We start from the raw sequence: 15078 nt of genomic DNA, 5'->3' as shown, positions 1-15078 counted from the left end.
GCAACAGGGACTGGTTCCGTGGAGAGAGATTTGTTTGAGGGGGTGTCTTTTGTGTGCTGTCTGCATCCCACGGATGGGGCTTTGCTTGTTTGTGTGACCCAGTTTCTGTCATGCTGCAGCCCGAACCGGTCCTTGGACTGGGGGTTGGGGACCCCTGATCTATAATGACTGTATATGAGCAGTTAACAGCTCTATGTTAGAGAAACATGTCTGCATAAGACTATTTGGGCTAGTGTATTTCCCCTGAAGTCCCATCCCTTCACCATCAGAAATGTACAAACCTCCTTGGAAATGCCCATTTTTAACACAAATTTATTCCACATTTTCTAATTCCTCTGGCCACACCAGTGCCTTGTCCTACCAAGAAGGTGGATCCCTTTAAGTGGCATTTCAAAGTTCAGCAGCCATTTTTTCACCTCAGCTAGGTGTCCTCTTCTCAACCCATCCTGCTCATCTACATTTTTTTGTCTCTTTGTTGCACAGTCTGGTGCCTTTGATTTCACCTTGGGAATTGTGCTTTTATCCGCTCCAGGTATCTAGGCAATAGCCTCCCCTGTGAATTCTTTTCTCATCAACTGCCAGGATCTCCCACCCCCCAAAAACCCCAATGACATTTTTAACAAGGAGGTTATCTGACACTTGCTCTTGAAAAGTGTTCATTGCCCTAATGAAATTAAACTGGACCACAAACTCCAACTTCTAAGCTCATGGGACAAATCAATCCAGGGTTGTCATTCAAAGCATAAATGAACAGGCTCGAATATTATATTCTTGACATATTATACAAAGACCTACACCCCTTGAGAAATCGATTGTAAGAGAAAAAAATGGATGCAGTCAATTTCAGCATTAAGGTTGATACACTCAGTTTCAATGACAACAGATGTACCATTGGCAGACTTTGAGAATCAGGTTGGTTGAGAATCAGATCATCCCGGGGAAGATCTTTCTATGTGGTTTCTAAGTATTGACACTCATTTGACAGCACATAATCAATCAAATTCCAAACATGCAAAACAATCAACCACATATTTTTATCTTACACCCCTGCCTCCATTCTTCATTCGGAAGTCTTTGCATCCTCCTCCGCATAACTTGCCCCTTGTTCCAAGAGAAAGGGAGATATTCCTTCTTTAACTGACTGAAATAATATTCAGCAGAAATTATAAGACCCATGTGGTAATTGAACAAGGACCATCTGTAAGCCACATATGGTCCAAGGGATGTATTCTTGCTCCTTTGCAATTACATTGATTTAATGTTCCAAAGATTGTGTGTAGGGCAGGGTGAAAATAAATAGGGGTCAAAGATATGAAAATACAGTTAAATTATACCCTAGAACCTATCATACATAGAAAGCAGCCAAAAAGTTGTTTGTGGATAGAAGATATATCTACACCTTTTAAAAATGAATGTTAATTCCATGTTGTAGGAACGCTGATCAATATGGCTCTATTTGGTCAATCTTTAACTCCTTGTTTATGATTTGAATATACAATTGTTCTAATACATATTACTTTTTCATTTTTGTTTATTTTGTTTTGCTTCTTGCTTTATTACTTTCTATTGCACTTAGTTTTTTTTTATTTGTTATGAATTTAAAAAGCTAACCAAGAGAAGGATCTAATTTCTAGAGTCTGACCCAGTCAGCTGGTGGCAGCAGCAGCTAGGAAGCTCATCCTAGGCCTAGCCAAAGCAGGGGACTTCAATAAGGCATTTGATAAAGTAGATCACAACCTACTACTCGATAAGATAGAAAAATGTGGGTTAGACAGCATCACCACCAGATGGATTCGTAGCTGGCTGACTGGCCATACTCAGCATGTGGTCCTCAATGGAACCGCATCTACATGCAGGGAAGTCTGTAGTGGGGTGCCCCAGGGCTCTGTTCTAGGCCCAGTGCTCTTCAACATCTTCATCAACGATTTGGACGAGGGGATAGATGGGGAACTCATCAAATTTGCGGATGACACCAAGCTGGCAGGAATAGCCAACACTCCAAAAGACAGGCTTAAGATACAGGAGGACCTGGACAGAGTTGAACACTGGGCGCTATCTAACAAAATGAAATTCAATGGTGAAAAAAGCAAGGTTCTACATTTAGGCAAGAAAAACCAAATGTACAGGTATAGTATAGGGGGTACTTTGCTCAATAGTAGTAACTGTGAGAGGGATCTCGGAGTCCTAGTGGACAATCACTTAAATATGAGCCAGCAGTGTGCTGCAGCTGCCAAAAAGCCAACACAGTGCTGGGCTGCATTAACAGAGGGATAGAATCAAGATCACGTGAAATAATAATACCATTTACAATGCCTTGGTAAGGCCACACTTGGAATACTGCATCCAGTTTTGGTCACCACGATGTAAAAAAGATGCTGAGACTCTAGAAAGAGTACAGAGAAGAGCAACAAAGATGATTAGGGGACTGGAGGCTAAAGCATATAAGGAACGGTTGCTGAAATTGGGTATATCTAGTTTAACGAAGAGAAGGACGAGGGGGGACATGATAGCAGTGTTCCAATATCTCAGGGGCTGCCACAAAGAAGAGGGAATCAAGCTATTCTCCAAAGCGCCTGAAGGCAGGACAAGAAGCAACAGATGGAAACTAATCAAGGAGAGAAGCAACCTAGAACTAAGGAGAAACTTCCTGACAGTTAGAACACTTAACCAATGGAACAACCTGCCTCCAGAAGTGGTGAATGCTCCAACACTGGAAGTTTTTAAGAAGAGACTGGACAGCCATTTGTCCGAAATGGTGTAGGGCAGTGATGGCAAAACTTTTAGAGACTGAGTGCCCAAACTGCAACCCAAAACCCACTTATGTATTGTCGAGTGCTGGGTGGGCATGGCCCATTTGGTGGGTGTAGCCAACTGGGTGGGCGTGGCCCATTGGGTGGGTGTGGCTGTGGTGGTAAAGGCAAACTGGGTGGGACTAAAAAGTTCAATCAATTCCAACTTTGCGAGATCTTTTTTTTTCCCATGAGAAGTTGAAATTGATTGATTGATTGATTGAACCTTTTTTTTTTTTTTGCACACGGTGACAGAGGCCTAAAGCAAAAAGGTTTTATAAAACCCAGCTGAAGTCCTAGGACTGGGGCGACGGCATGCGTGCCCACAAAGAGGGCTCTGCGTGCCACCTGTGGCATGCATGCCATAGGTTCGCCACCATGGGTGTAGGGTTTCCTGCCTGAGCAGGGGGTTGGATTCAATGACCTCCAAGGCCCCTTCCAACTTTATTATTATTGTTATTATTATTGTTGTTATTTTTACTATTATTATTATTTTCTGCTTTTATTCTCTTCATATTTGTGAAAGTGCAAATTGGATTGAAAAAAATTAGAAGACCAGTAGATGGCACCAAAGAGACGCAGAAAACTTTAATTCATTGCTATCGTAGTACTAGTGGCTACCCAAAGTTTTACAGCGCAAACGTGATTACTTGTGTATTTTGAATGGGAATGGGAAGTAAAAATGCAGAAGGAATAGTTGTAGGACTGGCATCAGAGGGTTTTCTATCACTGAAGTTTTGGGACACCTCCTAGGGGATCTCCTGGTGGACACTTCCTGGTGGATCAGCAGTTAAAAATGCCAAGCTTGTCAGCTGCAAAACTGGCAGCTGGATTCAAGCACCAAGTGCCAGGCAACAGGGTGAGTTCCTGTTCCTGCCCACCTAGCAGTTTGAAAGCATGCAAATGCAAGTAGATTAAGCTGCATTCAATATTAAACCTATAAAATGCTCCACACACAGAAACATATTACTTGCTTAAAATATCCTTGTAAGAAAACATTTGCCGCAAGACTCTGAGGGTGACAGGGAGAAAACCTAGGGCCCAGTGAACCAAATTGTTTATATTCATTGACCTTTTCTCAAAGATAGTCATCAACTCAGGGGCTGCCACAAAGAAGAGGGAGTCAAGCTATTTTCCAAAGTCCCTGAAGGCAGGACAAGAAGCAACGGATGGAAACTAACCAAAGAGAGAAGCAACCTAGAACTAAGGAGAAACTTCCTGACAGTTAGAACAATTAACTAATGGAACAACCTGCCTCCAGAAGCGGTGAATGCTCCAAAACTGGAAGTTTTTAAGAAGAAACTGGACAGCCATTTGTCCAAAATGGTATAGGGTTACCTGCCTAAGCAGAGGGTTGGACTTGATGACCTCCAAGGTCCCTTCCAACTTTATTATTGTTTTTGTTGTTGTTGTTATTATTATTATTAACTTAGCAACCATTCAAAGTTACAATGGAGCCCCGAAAAAAGACTTATGATCCAGTTATGAAGTTCTGCCATCTCCCCACAGGTCACGTGGTCATATTTTAGCCACTTAATAAGCAATCTGCATTTATGGCCCTTTGCAGCCTCCCATGGTCACATGACCATGATTTATGACAGTTTTGATTATCATGAAGTTTATTTTCAGTTTCCAGCAAAAACCAGCCAATACCAATCAGTGGATTTGCCTAATAACTACCACAAAAAAGGTCGTAAAAACGGCCCTCTGACTGCATGTTGACCCTTTTTATGACTGTCACTACTTATGACTGTAATTGCCAGGCCAAATTACAGCCATAACTTGAGGACTACCTGTATGGCTAGCATGCTGACCTAATAGGAAAGGAGAAATAATATGAAGGACATTCATATGGATTTATCAAAAGCACTACAACGCTATCTTGTAATATACACTCTGTCTGCCTTTGTCTTGTTTTGATATGTATTGGGTCAAAGCCAGGGCTTTTTTTCTCATAGAACGCCCAGAATGGAGTTCTGGCATCTTTTTTGGATGGAACCTTGTAGGGTAGGCAAGGTGGGTTGTATGACGTGTGTGAGTTCCGGCACTATTTTTTTTTTTTTTAATAAAAATGCACTGGTCAAAGCTATACAAGATGTGGCTCTACTTTTGCTCAGGATTGCATACTAATAAAATTGAAAGTGACTTGATTGCTTTAAGTGAGCCAGGTTTTAGACATAACAGATAAGAATAGAAGAGGAAACAGGAAATGTTGAATTATTGAAAACTCCTTCTTTAATGCTGCACGTGTAACGAAAAGATTGTATCCTTCTTCTACATGTGATGGCAGGTTTACAAACCGTAACAGAAAATAATTTATTATAGAAAATAATTTATTATAGAATGCAGCAAATGTTGAAAGTCTAATCCCATTTCATCCTATATTATTTGTACATGACTTCACTAAACCAAACATTTCTCCAAAACATTCTCAACTGCCGTTGTATATGTTAACAACTGCCAAGGGTTTTATATCCTTGTTATTGGAAAATACCTTTGATCTCTTCTATGGAAGAATAGCTAACCAAATTGTGGAAGCAGGTTTTGATGCTCAAAATAAACTCATATTTATAAAGCATATCTGATGTGGAATTCAATTCTATTTGGAAGCTATTTTCAGATTACAATTTCATACATGGATTACTATACTCAAAATTTGGATTTCAGAGTTTATAATTTAATTTGACATATAATCTATATATTATTTACAGTATTTTATTAATGTATTATTTACCGTCAATAGTTTTTCTCTTTTCCTCTTATTGACCTCCAGATGTGTTAATCAGGTTTCTTTAAAGTTCCACAGAGACATATTTTGATTAAAAATTAGGTAGGAAATGTCTTATAGCATTTTAAGCTTTTAATGATGCATTAGAATAGACTGTTTTAAATTTGTTGATTACCTGCCCATAATCTATTGCTTCTATTAGGTTTTTTATTCTCTAGACCAGGGGTGTCAAACTGCTGGCCCACGGGCCAGATGCATCATAGCGAAACCGTGCCGACCCCATTGCCGGCAATGGCAAAAAAGTTGCGATACATTGCGACACGTCACGTGACGTTGCAAGTTAGACACCCTTCCTCTAGCCTATCTAATTGATTTTTTATTCGTATCAGTATTATTCTTTTTTAAAAATATATATATACCATATAACAAATATAACATGGAACTTGGAAAATAAGGGGGAAAACCACTACTTCACAGACGCTGTCCAAATATTAATTTCTGGATTTTTTTGTGTTGTAATTTTTGCCCAGGATACTTAGGAAATTAAGTTCTTTGTTTGTTTGTTTATTCAGTTTCTACAGTTACCCTTCTCAGTCAATGAACCTGGGCGGATTACAGTTCAAAAGGTTATAATTTATAACTTTAAAAAGTTATGAATTAATATTAAGAAAATATAAATGTTACAATAGTGCACCCCACTATTTACTTTTGGCAATCTAAAGAAATGGATGGTTCAAAACCGAGTATTTAATTTTACTATCCTCCCATGACATCACCAGGAATTCTGAGAGATGGTTTTCACCACATGCTGTACACAAATGACAAAATGACTTGGTCCAGATCTGAAAATAACTTACGCCAAACACTAACCATTTTTAAAATAACTACAAGGGTACACCAAATTACACAGCTATCAAAAGGCCAATTAAAATTCCATTCCGTTCAAATTAAACCTTTAGTTCTCCCATTGGAGATACATAACAATAAGCCTGGTTAGGTATAAATGTAGTCTCACATCATGCATTACTCAGATGTGCAACTATTAACCGCTTCATGTTCAGAGGAAAAGGGTTTTTTTTATTTTTCCCTCTCTCTTTTTCATTGCAGCCAGAGAGAAAATTCACAGTATGAATTTGCAGGCAATTTTGATAATCAAAGTATCGTCTCCTGCTTCTTTGATCAGTTGTTACTAAAATAAAAGCGACACCTGCTTTTTAAGTAAAGCACTGGCATGTTTTTCCAAGACAAATATATATACAGAACAAGAGATAAGTTTTGGATTTAGAGTGATCTAAATGATGTCATTTCAGGATCAAAGCTGGAGGGAAGATGAAGCTGCTTGCAATTCATTGATCATTCTTGGATTTTTATTTATTTATTTTTTTGTCTGTTTGCAGCTTTACAATGAGACTCTGCTGGAGATAGTTTATTGAAAACCTCACATTGTTGTGGTCCTTTGCTTTTTGAAGACAGACAATCTCATATGTAGGCAAACTCTCTGAACCCAGGCAATGGAAGAGAACTAAAAAGTTTCCATTATGGTACATAAAGTTGTTTTCTTGTTCTTCTGCCTTGAAACTCTGCCTGCTGGCAGATTGCATCAACCCTTCATTGACACCACTGACCTTTTGGCAAGCTGAAGAAATGACAATTTGTCATGGTAGGCCTGTCACCAGTATGACTCTGAACCAGTTACGTGGAAGAGTTTCTCTGCTTTCCACTCACTCTCTGGGCAATGGAAATATGTTGTGATTCTGAAGCATGCTGTTTTCAAAATGACTATCCAGTGACTTGGCTTCTAGGACCCGTGAGCAACTGATGTGCTTTTAAATAGTCCAAAACATTTCTGTTTTTAGAAATAGAGGGAAACGGTTGAGCATTGGATAGCTTATTTCATACTTCTGGATTTTAACGTAGGATTAACAATGGTTAACAACAAATATGCCATTGTTATTTAAGCATGTGCTTAAATCTGAAGAGCTGCAGAAAGTGGCAGCATCCGGTTGACCTTATCTAGGTTCAAAAGTGAAACTTGGGTCACACTGGATGGGAAACCATCAGGGAATACCAGGAATGTAGGCTAGGTTGGGAATAGAAGTAGACAACAGAAATCACTTCTGCATGCTGGGAAGCTAACCATGAAGTCATCAGGACTTAACCTGAAAATTTCACCCATACCTAAGCATGTAAAATATGGAGATAGAACATATCAAGAAAACTAAAAGTTCAGCTTGTTTTTTTTTTTTCAGTAGAAGTTAACTTTATTTATTCAGTTTTAATTTTTTCAGTGTTAGTTACTGAAATGACACTATAGGAGTGTCATTTATTCAGGCAATACAACAAGACATATACCGCATTTTCCGGCGTATAAGATGACTTTCTAAAGCACGGAAATTGGTGCCGAAGTCAGGGGTCGTCTTATATGCCGAGTCGTCTTATACGCTGGAAATTACGGTAGTTTCCGGCATATAAGATGACTTTCTAGGCATGGAAATCGGTGCCAAAGTCGGGGGTCGTCTTATACTCCGGGTCGCCTTATACGCTGGAAAATACGGTACACATACACCTAAAGCAGTGTTTCTCAACCTTGACAATTTTAAGGCATGTGGACTTCAACTCCCAGAATTCCACAGCCAGCATTGCTGGCTGTGGAATTCTGGGAGTTGAAGTCCACATGCCTTAAAATTGTCAAGGTTGAGAAACACTGACCTAAAGACACTTAAAGAGAAAATGTATTTTTTAAAATTTAATTTAAATTTAAAAAGAGAACCAGTTTGATGTGGTGGTTAAGGTACTAGTCTAGAAACCAGGAGACTATAGGTTCTAGTTCTGTTTTAGGCATGAAAGCTGACTGATGACTTTGGGTCAATCCCTTTCTCAGCCAAGCTCACTTCACAGTTGTTGTGATGGAAAAAATAAGAAACAGGAGTATTACGTATGTTCACTGCCTTTTAACAAAAGGTAGCTTTGCTTGGAACACTTTGTATCCTCTGATGATATCTTTAACACCGTCAAACATCTGCCTATCAACTCGGTATTACCTATCATCATAATTATAAAACAACAGAGGCAGAGGCTAACCTCAAGTCAACAAACTGTCAAAGAAGAAAAGGATGCGTTGACTGATTATGTAAAAAACAGTCAAGAACAAGTACTGAAGTTAAAGCTAAAAATTAGAACTTACTGAAGGTACAGGTAACGAAACATAAATATCAAAATAATGTAATAAAAATACAAACAGAATGCTGGCAAGGAAAAGTTTTACACGGTCAAGTTCTACAAAAGATCAAGGAGGAAGCGGATAAAAATAAAACCTGACAATAGCTTAAAACTGGAATATTAAAAAAAGAAATTGAAGGTTTAATTTTGCCTGTTCAATAGCAAGCTATTTGAACTAATGTAATCAGGACCAGAACTGAAAAATCACCAAATGAATCAAAGTGCAAATTGTAGAAAGAAGCAGAAGAAACGGTAGATCAAATATTGAGCTCATGCGGGAAGATCATACAAACTGATTATAAACAACAGCATAACACAGTCACAAAAATGAGTTTCGAAACATCTCTAAAAATTAGCATGTGCTAGCAATGAAAAATCGGTTAGAATTTACTGTTGAAAAAGTAGTTGAAAATGAGCAGGTTAAAATTTTGTGGGATTTCCAAATACAAATGGGTAAAGAAGAAAGTGTGGATACTTGAAGTGGCAGTACCAGGGGATAATACCGTAGAACAGAAGAGAAAGAATTTGAGAAGATCACAAATTATCAAGATCGGAAAATTAAAATTGAAATATTATGGTACAAACCGACAGTGGTGGTCCTAGTAATATATGGTGTAATGTATGTGGATCTTCATATATACTACACTAATACACTATGACAATGGTGACAAACCTATGGCACAGGTGCCAGAGGCGGCACTCAGAGCTCTCTCTGTGGACACGTGCACCATCGCCCCAATCCTAGGCCTTCAGCTGGGTTTTATAAAACCTTTTCGCTTTAGGCCTCTGCTGCCATGTGCAAAAAAAAAAAAAAAAGGTTCAATCAGTCAATTTCAACTTATTGCGGGAAAAAAAAGATCTTGCAAAGTTGGAATTGATTGATTGAACTTTTTAGTCCCACCCAGTCTGCCGTTACCACTGCACCCAGGCCCACCCAATTGGCCAAACCCAGCCACCTGGCACTCGACGATGCATAAGTGGGTTTTGGGTTGCAGTTTGGGCACTCAGTCTCTTAAAGGTTCGCTATCACTGCACTATGACATCCTAGTTTCTTGGGAAGAAGTCAATGCAAATGAAGGTCAACACTAACTAAAGCAGGGCTTTTCAACCAGTGGTACAGGTACCATCTATGGTACATTGGCACCTGGCAGGTGGTACGCGACCATCCTAGAAAAGTGGTAATGGGGAAGGGGAATGAGCTGAACTGGTGGCAGCACTGCACAACCTGAGTGAGAGAGCTGCAGGGCTGTCAGGGCTCAGTGGAAGCGCCAGGATCAGCGCCAGGCTCCAGCTGGAGCTTGGCACTGATCCTGGCACTTCTGCTGAGCCCTGAAGAAGCATCAATCAGCTGGAATGTTGTAGCATCTCCAGGTCGTATGATTTACATTTAGATGCTTGGCAACTGATTCATATTTATGATGGTCACAGTGTCCCAGGGTCATGTGAAGTGACCAAAATCTGCTGCAACCACCCAGTAGACAGGGGGAATAAAAACCAACCCCCCCATCCCATCCCTGCTGCCAATCTCCAACAACAATGCTCACAACAATGAAAACCTCAGATAGGAGGAAGAGCGCCAGTGAGCGGGCAGGCAGGTGTCTTGCTCGGGTGTGGCTTGGGGGGCACTTTTTTCAGTGCCATGGCAACTTCAAACAGTTACTGAGTGAACTATTGTAAGTCAAGGACTATCTGTACTTTATCATTTTTTTCTTTCTTTTTTGGGGGGTCATCAAGTTTTTGACACCTAGCTAGGCGACTGGTGGTACTCGGATGTTGCCATATCCTAAAAGTGGTACAATGGGTGAAAAGATTGAAAAGCCCTGAACTAAATAACCAACAGTTGTGATTTTACATTGTTGTGTATAATAATAATGATTTCTAAAGTCCTTTCTTATTAGCTTCAATCACCACATCTCAAAGTGTACACAAGATCCAATGTCAAAAATGTCCAGATCAATTATAATTTCATGGCAGACTTAATTCTCATGGTTCTCACTTCCCATCACCATAAAAGAAAGAGTAGCAAGGAATGTAGAAAGTAAAGTTTGCTAAGTTGAAGCAGACCTGGCACTTTGGATGATCCAAATGTGAGATTCACAGAGCGGAAAACTGGTAGAGAAATATGTGCCACCAGATAGAAAGAGAAGATGAAAGCTTTCACCACTACCACTCTCCACACATCTTCCCAGTATTATCTTGTTCCTATTCTGTACAATTTCTCTTTCATTTTCCATCTCTGCATTTTATAAAAACAGCATGAATGAAGTTGAAGAGGACATTTTTCAGTTTTTCCCTGCTGAGCTTGCAAAAACATACAACATACATGTAGAAAATTATTGCTGGACCCAGCTCCTATTTAACTTATTTCTTTCATTGTTACATTGCAATAACACCTTTCTCTACAGGGCAGTAAGATAGATCAGTAGCCTAGTAGGTTATAGCTTAGCTAAGTCATTTAGGATTGTTAAGGAACAGGAAATTTAGGAATGAGAAATCATAGTTCTGAGAATCAATATTCTTGAGAAATAAGTAGAATATATAATCCAGATAATTCAAGAATTGCAAGCAACCTCTTTTTCTAAACTCTTCCTAATTCCAAAGCAATAAGGAGTTCATTTTGTCCACAGTTGAGAAACTGCCCTGTAGGAAAAAGCCACCGCTTCAATAAAGGACACTGAATAGATTCAATATCAGATTTCTCTTTCCAGCTGTCTACTGGTCCCGTTAGTACCATTTGCTATTATCAGGATCAACCCCTCCTGCCCTCTTTCTATAATTAGGATAGCAGCTATGGTTTATCAGGGCCATTTTTCAAAACCAGATTTCCTCAACAGCAGTAGTTGTCAATCAGCAGATTGAATGGCTTGCATTCTTTCAGGACATGTTGGAATCAAGTACATTAAAGTCATTGCAGTTGCATCTTCCCATAGATATGCTACAGAAATAAACATTTTCTTACCTTCAGCATAGCATTTTCCTCTGCTGCTTGGCTTCCTTCTGACAGACCAGTAATCCATTTGCCTACCAATCGGTCCCTTTGTTTGCTTCTTTGACCATGAAATAAAGCGTCTTGGTTTGCAACATTGGTTAAGTCCGGGGTGGTCTTTCCTTGTCTGTGAAGCGGTATGGGTGAACTCAGATGATTTATTTCCATCTGAACTGTATGAGGTTTGGAGTTGTGAAGCGGTTTGGGAGGTAGCACTTTTAAAGGATCTTCTAAAGAATGGGGCAGACTGGACTTCCCTCGCATCGTTTTCTTTCCCATCTGCATTACTCGTTGAGATTTGATTTCCCCTGAGAAGTTTTTGCATTCTGCTATATCTTGTTTGCCTGCTGTTCCTGAAGAAACATCTAAGTGTCTTGAAGGTGATTTCATGGTTGAAGTTCCATTTTCTATGCCTTGTGATCTGAGAGCAGAAACATGACAACTTGAGCAACTGTTGCTACGATTTTCTTCTTCTGTTGTGGAGTAATTATTTTTGATCACCGGTTGTTTCTGCTTTTCTTTGTTTTTCATACTGAGATTCTTACTCTGCTGTTGTCCAATGGTAAGAGTCATTCGTGTTTGCAAAGTTGATGGTCTGTATGCCGTCAAGTTGCTCCGGACAGCTACCTCTTTGGATTTTGACTGATGTCTACTGAAGCCAATGGTGGTCTCCATAGGCATGGTGTTATCTGATACTTGAAACAGGCGAGGCATTTCACTGAGGAAGTAAGAGCACCCATCACAATCAGTACTCGGAATTAGTTCACCCTCCTCGTCATCACTTTCCAACAGAAACTTCAGCTTTGCTTCCCAGTCCTCATACATCTCCTCTGTCATCACATTAGAACATTCAGTATCTTCAAGGAAATCATTCTGAAAACCCCTTGTGACCTCAATAAAGTTTCCATCCAGGTGAGGCTCAGTGCCCCTATTCACAATATTAGTGGAATTCTCCGATAAGTAGAACTTATCTTCTAGAGGAATCCTGGTGTGACTCTCAGACAGTGTGTCTTCTTTCAAAACTTTGCTGAGGTTACCCTTTTCACATGTCTTGGCGTATTCAGTTGTTTGACAAGCAGTTAAGTCTTTAGCATTAAAGCAACAGCTGCCCATGCACTCAGAAATCTGACTTGGTAGCGTGGAATCCACTTCTGAGCTGTCAAATCCATCTTCCTTGCCTTCAATAGAATTCCAACACTCTTCAACACCATCATAAATAAAAAGACCAGAGACACTTTGGGTTCTGCTTGGAATAAAGCTGTCAGAGGGTACATTGTTAATTTCCATTTTTTTTCCTTCAATCAATTAGCATTTTTGTAATGATTTTCTACTGTTGGAAAAATGACAGGTTTACAGAAGATTGTTGTTCCTATGCTTTTCTTTGTTCATAGTCCAATGGATTCTGGTTCTGGAAATTTTAATCAGAAGAATAATGGGTTAATCACAAGCATTTTATAACAGCTAGAGCTTTTATAATTTTTGCTCCTTTATTTCAATTTTCTATATGATGACTACCACCAAGCTAAATTTGATATCCTTCAGATTCTCTTGAAGTCAGGTTAAGAAAGCTGAAGAACAGTTTTTCTAGCCAATCACATCAGCTAATGCTTGTAAACCTCTAGATTTTAAAACACATAGAACATTAAATGTTAATCTTTGCTTATTAGATTTATAGGCCATCCAATTCCATCCATGTAATATTAATATCAAACACTTAATATACATTCATTTAACAAAGGCATATTTTAATGTATGACTGAAGTGTTCTAAATAAGAAGCATCTTTGACTATCAAATGGCAAAAGTTTGACCATTTAAAATAATACAGTACTCTGAGATCTAGAATCTAATCTAGGACGTAAATCTAATACCAAAGAAAGGGGAATGAATCAAGTAAGCAGGATGTTCTTTAGAACAGAGATGACTCCAGGATTACTTGCAGAGGTTTCATGTGGCTATAAAAGTAAATACCAGGCCTGGTGGATCTTCCCAAAGGCTTAGTCCAGTATTTTTTTTTCCTATAGAGCAGTTGATCAGACATCTCTGGACAATTCACAAGTAGGAGACATAGCTCTCTTCTGACATGGGTGTCCTGCAGCTGCTATTTGAAGGACAGGTATCTCCAATACAAGAGTAACACTGCATCTTCAGGACCAATAATCCTAGATCAGTGGTTCTCAACCTTTCTAATGCCGCGACCCCATAATACAGTTCCCCATGTTATGGTGACCCCCAACCACTTATACATCACTGGGTGCCAGGGGCGTGGCCAAAGAAAAGGGGAAAAAATGGCAGACAGCCTTGTTTGGCGACCCCCGTGAAATGGTCGTTCGACCCCAAATGGGGTCCCGACCCACAGGTTGAGAACCACTGTCCTAGATAGATCTGTTCTCTATTAAGGGATCCAATCTCCTTTAAAAGGCATCCAAGTGAGAAGCTTAACCATGTCTTATGAGAATCAATTCCAGAGCTCAATCATGCTCTGCATGTAGATGAATTTGTTCATTAGTTCAGCCAAAACCATCTTGGACCACCAGGAGATAGCAATTAAACTGATTCAGGCAGAAGCAAAGAAACTAGCAGGTTAAAATGGTCCGGAGCCTTACCTCTTTGACAATGTAAACGTATATAGAAAATAATACAGGAATATTTAAGGATAATACAAGAATATTTAATTGCTCTTCAGCTACTTCACAGTAGTTTTTCAATAAAGTTTCCCAATTCTGGACAAGTTAGTCATACTTAATTGAGGCATCCTTGTCCCATGGATTTTAATGGAACTTAAACATTCTTATCTGTATACTTTTGTTGGCACACTGGTTTTCTGTTAATCTAACCCTTTTCTTGTAATTTCTTACAATTATATAATCCGATAAAAGAAGGGAAGGAGAAAAGTTTTGCTTCTGTAAGTCATTTTTCTCAAATGTTATTGCTATTCGTTTTCAAATGCAAATCTTTTTTTTAAGGTTTCTTTTTTTCTTTTTAGAAAAGAGGGAACTATTGAGACACAAAGATTTCAACCTTTCTCCCCTTTTTTCAAGCCAAGAAATTCTAGTTAAACACACCTAAAGTTTGCAAAGAAGCGTATTTTGAACTGAACCTTAAATTAAGTCTCCATAAGAGTAACTATGGTTTCAGATTGGACATACTCAGCAAGCTGTAGTTAATGAAAAAGAAAAAGGAAAGCTTCCAAATTTCTATTTTGATGGACAATACTGGAGTGTGTGAACCTGAGAACTGATGCAGCTTAATTTTTAAAAGTAATGATGTAATATATATTACGTTTTAGTTAATGTGCTAAACTAAGAGCTAGTTTTGTATAGGCTAGAAACTGGGAGATCATGAGTTTTGCCTTAG

The 15078-nt window shown here is 39.1% G+C and overlaps 1 protein-coding gene across 2 annotated transcripts in view; it reads right to left on the bottom strand.

Annotated features, from left to right (window-relative positions):
- The window catches only part of ALPK2 (alpha kinase 2), an 84519-nt gene that overhangs the window by 52907 nt on the left and 16534 nt on the right, over positions 1-15078 (bottom strand). For both annotated transcript variants that reach the window (XM_039358093.1, XM_039358094.1), the window contains exon 3: positions 11696-13130. In XM_039358093.1, coding sequence (XP_039214027.1) covers positions 11696-13009 — 1314 coding nt within the window. In that variant the 5' untranslated portion in view covers positions 13010-13130. The remainder of the gene's footprint in view (positions 1-11695; positions 13131-15078) is intronic.

Source organism: Crotalus tigris, unplaced genomic scaffold (genome assembly GCF_016545835.1).
Source record: "Crotalus tigris isolate CLP2741 ecotype Arizona unplaced genomic scaffold, ASM1654583v1 scf7180000018975.1359446, whole genome shotgun sequence".
Taxonomy (NCBI): Eukaryota; Metazoa; Chordata; class Lepidosauria; order Squamata; family Viperidae; genus Crotalus; species Crotalus tigris.
The sequence above is the reverse complement of the archived record's forward strand: the minus strand, read 5'-3'. Positions and strand labels throughout refer to the sequence as shown.